This window comes from Knufia obscura, assembly GCF_036327395.1.
Source record: "Knufia obscura strain CCFEE 5817 isolate CBS 148926 chromosome Unknown scaffold_11, whole genome shotgun sequence".
In the NCBI taxonomy this organism is placed as follows: Eukaryota; Fungi; Ascomycota; class Eurotiomycetes; order Chaetothyriales; family Trichomeriaceae; genus Knufia; species Knufia obscura.
In genome coordinates this window covers 1,153,314-1,164,086 of record NW_027042697.1, presented here as the reverse complement: position 1 = coordinate 1,164,086, position 10,773 = coordinate 1,153,314, and the positions used below count along the sequence as shown (strand labels likewise).

Below are 10,773 nucleotides of genomic sequence, written 5' to 3'. Positions count from 1 at the left end.
TAGGCGCTATCGCTTAAGTTAAATAAGCGCTTTTTAAAACTCGATTCTACGGTAGAAGAGGTCTAAACACTAAGGTAATGGCATCGCATAATCGATCGTCAAGCATTGGTGGTACAGAGTACCCAGCTAGTGATACATAGGTATGCATAGAAATATTGGAATGACGCTGACCGCTTCGATATCCACTTGTTCCAAAGAAGGCGGCAGGTTGGACGAGTCATGGTGCAGTAATAAACCGAATGATTTGGATTGTGCCCTACTCGCAGTACTAGTCGCGATACCCAGCATTTCGAACACACCCCGTGAACATCAAGACAATTACTGCAAAAAGTCAACATCAACAGTCATCTTCCCATCCCCACCATAACCACCCTCCCTCCTCCTCCCCCTCTCAAACCCCGACATATCCCTCTCAACCCACTGCCCCACAAGTCCACCCTCATCCTTCCCCAACACAGGATCACACTCCGGCCTCGGCACGCCCCAGACCCTATCGTATTCCCCAGCGTTCTCCCCACCAGTACTATAATCCCACTTCCCATCCACAGGGTACGCCCCAATCATCGTGAATCCATTCAAGTCGATCTTCTCCAGCGCCGCCCTCGGATCATCAGCCTGGACACCCCTCCCCTTCCCCGGCGTGAGCAACGCGAATGCCTCAGCGGGTGATGTATCGAACGTCTTGTGCGCCAGACCAGCGGGCAGGATGAACACGTCGCCGGCTCGTGCTTCGAGCTCGATGCCGCCGTGTTCCTTGGCGTTGCCGTGGGTGCTTTCTTCTAGATCGGGCGACGTATCAGCAATGCCGAAGCGGATCGTGGCGGTGCCGGAGAGGACGGCCATGCATTCGTGGGTGCCGCTGTGGTAGTGGGCTTCTTGGGTTGAGCCGTAGCGGAAGATCCATTGGGTTCGCCAGCCGTTCAGGGCGAAGAGGTCGTGGACTTGGGGTGCGATGTTTGTGCTTGAGGCGAGTTGGTCGGAGAGGAGGCCGGGGTAGTGGAGGAGTGGGTATGGGGAGTTGGGGATGAGGGGTGTGGGCGGGAGGTGGTAGCGTTTGACGTTGACCATGGTGATACTGGATGTGGCGGCGATCAGTGTTGTGGTTTTGTGCTCAGATTCTCATCAAGGTCGAGAGAGTATATAACTCTTCCCGAATATGGTGGCGAAGTCAGGTGGTGGATCATGTATATTCATGGTGCCCCGCACGGATCGGATCGGGAAGACTAGCCGATGGCGGCCAGCTACTTGAAGGCCAGCTCTGGTCGTGTGGCAAAGCTGGTGAGCATGTTCGGAAGGGCATAGCATCCTAGAGTATGAAGCAGGAGAGGCAGGGTGGTAAAGAGATCCACAGCTAACGTGACGCAGCTCCGAGCATCAAATTCGTTGCGGTCAATATCGAAGCTCGTTGAGCGGAGCCGCCCTCCACCTAGCACAAAGCATCTCGCTATGTCCCGAGGTCCTTCAAAATTGATCAATCGACGTTGGCCTCTCAAATATTGCTGTAACCGATGAGAAGGTAGGCGTTCGCAGTCAACAGTACGAACCATGCGGTCGCAACGGGCGTTATGTTTTGATGCACAATGAGTTGGCACTACTGCTGGATCAGGGGGGTGTATTGCTCGGTTTAGGCAAGGATGAACATGGACTCAACTTCGTGTTGTATCGTGTGCGATACAGCGTCTGATCGTCTTACGACCTCAAGGGCGACTCTGGAAGATTAGTCAAGTGAGGTTCTGTTGCGAGGTGGAGCTTGTGACACGCTTTCCTTGGTTGAGTGGGACATCCTTGCTCAGGTAACGAGCCACGGGTTCGTGGACATGGCAGACGTCCTTGGTACCTTCACTTTGCGCTCGATAGGTATGCTCATTTGCCCAATCCCGTCGTGAAAAGCATAGATTGTTGGCCTCGATGTCTGTCCTTCGCGTTCGATATGCTCTTATCAACAACCCAAATTGTAACCAAAACACAAATTGTCGAACCTAATGGTTCGTTCTCAATACATCCCTGGTATTAGTACACGACGTGCTTTTGAGATCTCCCATGCACTGTAACCGGCACCAAACATGCCCTCCATATAAGCAGCTACGTCGGAAAGGAGTAACGAGACAAAGTTCGGATCAAGGTCAATGTCTCTCCCTTAATAACCTCGTGTTGCTGCGGTGTAGAACTTTGGCGAAATTCGGGACATGTGCTTAGATGTTCTGTCATCCTTTTGACCATGTTGAGCGGATGGAGGCCGCTGCGAGTCCTGGAATACCGAGCCAAAGATTGGTGCGGCTCGAAAGCGAAGTACATATAACAGATCTAATTTTGCGTAGCATTCAGCTATAGTAGACTGGTTGGTCACATACTTGAAGCCATAATCTGCGTTGAGTGAGCGAAGGCCCTGCAGATGCGCGTGGGTAAGCTGAGTATCGTCGTCAAGGAATTCTTTGAATGCCGCTAGCAGCATAGCCATTACCGCGGGACGAACTCTGACCACCTCCTCCGGCGTATCAAATCGGGTTCTTAAAAACTTGATAATGCCTGATATGACTTCTATATACACTTCGCCAATTGCGGCATTATTGCTTGGTTTGCGACCATTGCCGATGCTTAATGGCGTGGCGAAGCGATGGTGAAGTATGGTGACCAGAGATAAATCGTCCGGGTCTGGTGGCTCCAAGCTTGTCGTCGTCATATCATGCCAGAGTTGGGTGCATGCTCCCAGTAGCCATATGCCAGCTTCCTGAAGCGAGCGCTGATACAGGTAATGATCCGGAGGCAGGTTTGAAGTCGGCATGAATACAGAAATAGGCGAGACATCGAAGTCTGGCAGCCTTGATCGCATGATGGGCTTCCTTGTTCGAGCCATCAGCGGCTTCCTCAGCCGCCACTTCTTGATCATCAGCTTCAATTCGTGATAACTGCAGACAGAGTGTCAGCTCTATTCCCCGTAGTGTAAGCGACCTACGTTGGTTTGAAATCATGCTTACGCTCTAGATGGCGGAGAATCTGCTGCTTCTCCTGTCCCCCAAGATACAGCCTTTCGATGTCGGCACGACATTGAGACCACCCCGGGTCACCAAGGAAGGAGGGAGTCGGACTCGACTCTCTCTGCTGCTGGTAGATCACTAGGCTGAGGTCATTAGATGGTGCGGTGGCCTCGGCCATCGAGTCCTGCCAAACGCCCCCGTATTGTACCGATGATGCAGTGACTGTTTTCTGAAACCACAGGCCGCTGATGTGGTGCCTTGTGCCCACCTGAATACGTCGCGGAGGGCGTGAGGCTGAGCAGAGATAGATCTCGGAATGTAAGCGGTAAGTAACGCGACGCTCAGGTGTATACTACTGGTAAAGCTGTAGATAACAAGGTAGGTCAATTCTCAGGCGCAACGCATCCAGATAGGACAGAAGATATTGAACGGCACTGCCTCGCTGGTCAATCGATTCGCGCCCAAATCGCCTGGCACAGCCGCCAAGCGTCAAGCTGATTTGCCGGACGAGGGCCGCAAAAGAGAGCATACGATTGGTAGAACATCACGAGCAGTCCTTGATGCGAAGACCTTTTGCAGTACAACTTTGGGATAGTGCTCTGATATTATCGAGCACCGAGGTTCGTGTTATAGCGTGCCCAGTGACATTGGTATCAGCTGGGGGAGTTTCCGGCTCGGAACAATATAAGTGCTTCCTATGGTCCTCGATGAGGAACAGTCAAGTGTCGGGCTCGATAACGCCTCAAAGATGACCGAGGACTGACCTAGGAGGGCCAAGCGACTTTATCCGAGTGTAAAGGGGCTGGTGCGAGTAACGAGTAAGTACACCACCGAAGGAGAGAGATCTAAAAGTCGGAGAGGACTTAGCTAGCCTACCCGTACGCAAAATTCGGTATTGTAACCGTAGTATAACCGTAGTACTGGAGCTACCGCTAAATAAGGTTAGAATACACTATCTAATTTAGCTACGGCGCTTCTACTATTCATCCGGCGACTCGTTACTTTCTAGAAACGTAGCTTTTCGTAAAACTACCTCTTTTTATAAAACTACCTATCTTTTAAAAGCTACGTAGTTCTAGATAGCTACGTAGTACTTAAAGACTACGTATATTTATAGATTCGTATCTTTATACCTTTAAGTTCTAAGCTAAATATTCTAATATACTTTATATTACTAAATAGTATCCCTAGAATTAATTAAATAGTTTAGATAGCCGAGTTAGTAGAAGTAGTAGTAAAAGTATATAATAGATATATTCTAGTAATTAACTATAGCTAATTACTAAGACCTAATCTAAACGAATAAAAAATATAGTAATAAAATAAACTATATCTTTTTTTATACTACGTATCTTTAAAGATACCGTAGAACTACTATAGTTAAATAAAACTACCTCTTACCTAAAACTACGTATCCTTAGAAGATACTATAGAAATTTCGTAGTTAAACGAAACTACCTCTCGCCTAAAACTACGTTGTTATAAGAGATATTACATCTCGTAGAACTACGTAGTAAAATGCCATACGGTAGTTCTACGGTAGCTTCCCTGTATCTTTCATCCGGGTTGGCTAGCTAAGAAGTTGAGCGAAGGGTATAGACCGGAAGTAGTACGGTCGGGCATAAGGTCCAGCGGTGTCAAATCCTCCTTTGGAGTCTTTGCACCATGACTGCTTAACGTTGAAATTAGGATAATTGCATCAATCTAGTGCTACCTAGTATTTCCAGAACTATGCCACTACTGTGAGGAAGCAGGCGCGACTTGAACATAGCCAGTGGTCGACCGACCAATTGATTTGCAAAGAGAAAGAAGCCTAGTCACGCCCTGTCACAATCGTGCACCCCGGATCCTGGACTATCATAAAATCATGGCTAGCACTTCTCTAGGCGACCTGTTAGAGTCAAAAGAGAACCAAGACCAATCCTCAGCAGAAACACTCAAGCTCATCGAAGGCGTCCTCGACTACATCCGTGCCAACCTCAACAACATCAGCTACACCTGGGGTACATCCTCACCACAATACAAATCCGCCAGTGAGATCATGCAGAAATACTTCAACGACAATATGAAGAAGATGAAGATCGATGTTCAAGAGACTAATCTGGAAGATCTTCTAGCCAATATGTCGCTTGACGAAAAGTCCTCCTGAGGTATATCCAGGTTGTACCATGACTCCTGGCTCCTTTGCGCCCTCGCAATACATTATGAGATTACTCGTTACCCATCCCTCGCCTGTTGTGACAACGTTCTCTTAATGTGGTATGTGGTGCATGACCAAGGAAGTTTCTTGGATGGGGCCTCTGTGTACTGCCTGCAGACTAAACGATGTCTGGGCGCTACCCTTCTTCCTTCTCGGCCAACCAAGTGAGGATCTGGTGGAGTGCAGTTCGAGGAAATATTACTCGGATCACGCGGCGACGTTGAGCGTGGATGATATAAGCTCGAATCCGGCAGTTCGGTAGACATTGTGTTGATAAAGTTCAGTGTCGTCACATGATGTACGTTCTCACTCGATGATGGGTCGTTTGGCACCTCCTACAACTGTCACGCCAAGACTCTTTAGAGCTTCGGGGTCGGTGGCTCGAACAATGGTGGCAAGCGGCAGCATGGGGTTCTCTGCATTGACGTTTGCAGCGTCGCGGGCGGATTGTTCGATAGCTTCCATCTCAGCTTTGCATCCGGCATGGTCTATTGGGCAGACGACTATTGGTTGGTTAAGAGTGACGTCCTTGGCACCTCCTAGGTGTGCCTGTACAAGTCAGCAAAGAGAAGTTCGCAACCCACGAAAGACTTACCTTGCATGCCAAGTAATATTCGACCTTGTAAAGACCTGCTGTTGTCGTAAATCCGTTTACTGCAAACTGTGGAAATCGAGGCGTAGCTCTCGGTAATATGCCATTCGTGTCTCTTCGATCTTCTGAGGGAAAGACCAATCCAATGTTAGTGAAGTAGCCCGACTCGGGCATCTTTATGCCCACAACTTCCTGTTTCTTGGCGAGAGTCGTGCTTTTCCTTTGAGGCTCGTCGCCTTCGTGGTTGTATATCACCTCCTGCTCTACGCTGATGGTGATCTTCTGAATCGTCACTTTCTTCGCCTTGTTCATCCAGTCTGGATTCGGCATAAGTTTGATGTAGACGCTGACCGGGTCGAGCGGGCCATATGACCAGCGTGGTAACGAAACGCCCAGCGTCACGAGATGATCGGTGACTCTTTCGCTTGACTCGGGCCGGTTGTACATGCCGAACGTCGAGAGGGTATCGTACCTCACTATCGGCACTGGCCATACATATCGCTCTTGTTGTCCTCCTCCAAAACCAATCATGACCACGAGTTCATAGTATGTTTCTGCTGTCCTTCGCGGCAATATCAAACTTCCTGGTGGTACCCTGCGAGCAGTCTCTTGTCCTCCGCGACCGAATGGGATGAATATCACGAAGGGTAGATCCATTATCATAATATCTTCATGGTCTCTTCCGGCCTGACATCTGAACAGTAGCATCTCCTTCCCCACAGTTTCGGTGGACTCCTTCCTGGGAGCCGCCAGGTGTTTCTTCGTGACGGAGTCGGCATGAGGATGTATCGACTCTCTTCTCTGCAGGGATATGGTTACTATGCTGATTCTGACGGGCGCAGTGACGCCCTTGTCCGGTCTGACCTCGACGGTGCCCTCTATTCGCGGCTACAACAATTACACATTAGTTTTATGGAATACTCGAACACATGGGTAGCCTCACCAACGTCGCAGAGATTCCAGGATAGCCAACAAGGAAGTTAGTATTAGGTCTACCCGTTATCCGCACGAATGCGCTCATCTTTCGATCAAGACTGGCGTCTTACGGGCAGCATGGAGCGTAGCCTTGCTGTCCAAAGGCGCGGGAGGGGCGACGAGGCGCCCGGGATTGTGGTGACGGATGCGGTGAATGTGATGCGACGACGTGCTCATCGACCTCTTTCGGATGCCCATAGAGACTTTCATACATTAAAATACGGAATTACATATGGTTGACCGCAATTCAGTTGCTTCGAGGCGCATCGGGTAATGATGTCTCTGTTCGCGTAAGGCGCTTGCTTGACGTTTACTGATGGATCGTCGGAGGTTCTTTGTGTGACTGCTAGGGCTCGTGCGCACGGAAGCTCTAAGAATATTAAAAGAAGTTAAGAGGTCGTGAAGTATCGATGATAGCGTAGAAGTGTCAACAGGGAAGCATGGAATTATTAGCTGGCAATAGTGTGCATAAGATCATCTTGCTGATCACTCCAGAGATCCTGTTCAAGTTGCAGGCGCGCATGCGTGGTTGATGGATGCCCGAAGTCGATCCCCACTTCCGACACAGCTGAAGTTCACAAGCATACGAACGGAGTCCACAAGTAATAATTCAGCAGCTTCGAGAAGCTTGTTATTTGTGAATTTCATTTCAATTCATAGCTTGTCCCGAATTGAGGTCCATTGTTCATAGTAGTTGCTACTGCCATTCGAAGCTATCTATCCGTACCAGGAGGACAAATTGCCCTAATAGGTTGCGCTGCGCACACTCGGTGCCTCGGACAATTGACTCAGCACTTGGATGCCACATTGCCCATCGGTTTCTACAGTGGCCGCCTGTTTGTGTAATCATACAGGATGCCAGTCGGTGTCGAGGTGTACCTGAAGCACTGCCTTCCAACCAATCAGCCCAAGCAATTAGGAACCTTCAGGCCGCCCGGAGAAAGCCTTTCTTGCAGCGCGTTTCTTTCCTGATGTCGCTTGGCGTAATGCAATCCGCCATCGATCTGGCAAACCTTGGGTCGAAAACCTATTATTCGAAGTGGTCTTCAGCCGAGTCCGGTTGGATTATGCATGACGCGTGTTGGCTGCCTGTCGCTGCCCCAGAAGCCCTCGGTGACGAATGATGACAGGCCGCCATCAGATACTCGGCGTCCTCATTCTGCCTCGTATACGATTGTTCTTAAGCGAGTCGAGAACATCAGCCTGCCAGTGGATTCGCATGAATTGTAATGTTCTTCAGTAATATCTTGTCGGACTTCGGTCTGTACTTCTTGTCGACTTCCACGGCTTCGAATTTCTCCAATGTGCCACCCTCTTCAGCTCCATCAATCACTTTCCCGAAGACCGTATTCTTGCCATCTAAATGAGGAGTTTCCTTGAAGGTGATGAAGAACTGGCTCGCATTCGTGCCAGGGCCTTTGTTCGCCATAGAAACAACTCCTCTCATGTTGTGTCGTAAAGCAGGAGTCTTGATCTCATCTTCGAAATATCCTCTCCATATCGAGACGCCGCCTTTCTGGATGGGGTGCTCTTCGGTATTGAGTGGTGATTGAGAGGTGTCGCCGCCTTGGGCCATAAAATCAGGAATCAACCTATGGAATGGCGTGCCATCGTATGCGCCCGATGCGCACAGTGCTAGGAAGTTCTCAGCAGTATTGGGAACCAGTTCGCAGAAGATTTCGATTTTGAGGTCACCGTGGGAGGTATGGAGCTGCTCCGAGTCAGCGCGATAATGTCAGGAGGAACTTCGCTATCACTCACTGTAACGGACATGCTGATATGAGCGAGCGCTGTTGTCCATCGAGCTTGCTAGGCGATGAGTTCAATGAGTTGTGAACAAGCATGCTACCTTGCAGAACCAGAAATCGCGTTGCGCCATGTGGCAGGTGAGTGGACCCGGCCCGCTTCTTATCTTATCGCACTAGCCTCGGATCAAAGTCGCCCGAGAGCCGCCCTCGAACGTGGGGGGGACCCCTATACACAACCATCGCGACTGGCGTTTTGTTCAGGAAGCATAATGAAAAGGGTGATCAGCTTAACTTCCAAGACATATCTGATTATGAATGATTATGAACGACAATGGGACTGCTCAGCCTCGAAGTATGTTTGGCGTTGGTTCCACGGCTTACTACTCAGGATGCACGTGGTAGCCGAGTTGGAGACCACCGCGACCCGCAGATATGGGACGGCGGAGAACCACGGTCTCGCGCACGGCATGATCGAAGATACCCCGTAGGACTCAGGTGTGTACGTGCTATATAATCTGCAATTGAGTGCTTGCATACTCGCCCATTAACCAAGTCCTATTCCTCCCAAGCACCACCGCCAAGCCTCAGCCATGGCAACCATGAACTACAAGGAAGTCTCCGCAATCGCTCGCAAGAGACGACAAGCCAATATCTCAGCCTACTACAAAGTCCCTCAAACAGACGTCGCGTCTCTTCCAAACAACCTCACGGAATATGCCCTCAAGTCCAGCTACTACGATGCCCCTGAGCTAGAGATCATCGAGTCCGAGGCCCCCACCATCCTCGAAAACATCAAAACCCGCAAATGGAGCGCCCTCGAAGTAGCAAAAGCATTCTGCAAGGCCTCAGCCTTCGCCCAAGAACTAACAAACTGCCTGACTGAGGTTCTATACCCGGAAGCCATGGAACGAGCCCAATATTTGGACGATTACCTCGCCCGCACAGGCAAAACCCTCGGCCCCCTACACGGTCTACCCATCAGTTTGAAGGACTCCTTCATCACAAGCCCTCACCCTTCCAGCATTGGGATGTCCCGCTGGGCAAACGAGCCCACAAACAAAGACGCCGTAATGGTCAACATCCTCCGCTCCCTCGGCGCAATCTTCTACTGCAAAACCAACATCCCAACCGCAATGATGATGGCCGAAACCAACAACAACGTCTGGGGCGAGTGCATAAACCCCCTGCACAAGAAACTCTCACCCGGGGGCTCCTCAGGCGGCGAAGGCGCCCTCATTGCCTTCAAGGCCAGCCCCCTAGGCGTAGGCACAGACATAGGCGGCAGCATCCGGATCCCAGCCGCATGGTGCCACCAATACGGCCTGAAACCGTCCTTCGGGAGGTTCCCAGTCACCGGCGGTAAACCATCGATTCCGGGCCAGGAATTCATCCTTGCTGTTAACGGGCCCATGTCGCGCTCCCTCGAGTCCCTGCAGATTTATTGCTCGGCGGTTCTGTCTGCTGAGGTGAGCCCTTGGCAATTCGATCATAAGTCCCTTCCCATTCCATGGCGCAAGAACATGATTCAGCCGGCGGGCCGAAAACTGCGATTGGGGTTTATAGGGGCCCATGACGGATTGGTTCACGTTCAGCCACCCGTCCAACGAGCGCTGGATACAACGCAGAAAGCGCTTGAGGAAGCTGGCCACGAAATCGTTAATTGGTCCGTTGAACTCCACGAGATCATAGTCAAGAACCTCGTCGCCTCGTTCTACGACCTGGGTGGCACGGCCATCACCGAACTCCTTACGCCGTTTGAGGAGCCAATCTTCCCGGCGATGCAGGGGTACACCATTGCCGCTAAGGCCGAGCTGAACGTGTCTCAAATGCGCTCCAAGGTAATCCAGCGCAACGAATTGCAACAGAAGTATCTTGATGCGTGGAATGCGACCGCGACGGATGACAAGGGGCCGATGGACGGTATCATCATGGCTTGTTCGCCGTGGGCGGCACCAAGACTGGGTGCCACGCAGAAGGACTTCTATGTGGGCTATACTGGTGTCTTCAATTTCCTTGACTTCTGTGCTTGCACGTTCCCTGTCACATTTGCGGATAAGAGTGTTGATGTGCCGAGGGATATGAAGAGTTTCCATCAGTTGAGTGAGATTGATGGGCGAATTCAGTCAGATTATGATGCGGAGTTCTATCATGGTGCGCCTGTTTCTTTGCAGCTGGCTGGGAGGAGGCTGGAAGAGGAGAAGGTGCTGGAGATGGTTGAGGTTGTTGCGGATGTGTTGAAGCAGGCTGGTGTGAAATAGACAGCGGGTTGTAGTTTATATGACA

At 50.6% G+C, this 10,773-nt stretch overlaps 6 protein-coding genes across 6 annotated transcripts; 2 read left to right on the top strand and 4 right to left on the bottom strand.

Annotated features, from left to right (window-relative positions):
* Positions 1-318: 318 nt before the first annotated feature.
* PMZ80_008749 (uncharacterized protein) lies at positions 319-1,068 on the bottom strand (the record flags this gene model as incomplete). Its single annotated transcript, XM_064877148.1, has 1 exon — positions 319-1,068. One exon carries the CDS (start codon positions 1,066-1,068, stop codon positions 319-321), a length of 750 nt encoding a protein of 249 aa, XP_064727535.1.
* Positions 1,069-2,137: 1,069 nt separating this feature from the next.
* PMZ80_008748 (uncharacterized protein) lies at positions 2,138-3,153 on the bottom strand (the record flags this gene model as incomplete). The annotated part of the gene is made up of 2 exons (XM_064877147.1): positions 2,138-2,906; positions 2,954-3,153. The coding sequence occupies 2 exons, from the start codon at positions 3,151-3,153 to the stop codon at positions 2,138-2,140; spliced, it is 969 nt and encodes a 322-aa protein (XP_064727534.1).
* Positions 3,154-4,842: 1,689 nt separating this feature from the next.
* On the top strand, positions 4,843-5,124 carry PMZ80_008747 (uncharacterized protein; the record flags this gene model as incomplete). The annotated part of the gene is made up of 1 exon (XM_064877146.1): positions 4,843-5,124. The coding sequence occupies one exon, from the start codon at positions 4,843-4,845 to the stop codon at positions 5,122-5,124; it is 282 nt and encodes a 93-aa protein (XP_064727533.1).
* A 357-nt stretch (positions 5,125-5,481) lies between these two features.
* Positions 5,482-6,788, bottom strand: PMZ80_008746 (uncharacterized protein; the record flags this gene model as incomplete). The annotated part of the gene is made up of 3 exons (XM_064877145.1): positions 5,482-5,724; positions 5,771-6,655; positions 6,711-6,788. 3 exons carry the CDS (start codon positions 6,786-6,788, stop codon positions 5,482-5,484), a joined length of 1,206 nt encoding a protein of 401 aa, XP_064727532.1.
* A 1,152-nt stretch (positions 6,789-7,940) lies between these two features.
* CYP10 (Peptidyl-prolyl cis-trans isomerase cyp10) lies at positions 7,941-8,515 on the bottom strand (the record flags this gene model as incomplete). Its single annotated transcript, XM_064877144.1, has 2 exons — positions 7,941-8,453; positions 8,504-8,515. 2 exons carry the CDS (start codon positions 8,513-8,515, stop codon positions 7,941-7,943), a joined length of 525 nt encoding a protein of 174 aa, XP_064727531.1.
* Positions 8,516-9,080: 565 nt separating this feature from the next.
* On the top strand, positions 9,081-10,748 carry PMZ80_008744 (uncharacterized protein; the record flags this gene model as incomplete). Its single annotated transcript, XM_064877143.1, has 1 exon — positions 9,081-10,748. The coding sequence occupies one exon, from the start codon at positions 9,081-9,083 to the stop codon at positions 10,746-10,748; it is 1,668 nt and encodes a 555-aa protein (XP_064727530.1).
* Between the last annotated feature and the right edge of the window lie 25 nt (positions 10,749-10,773).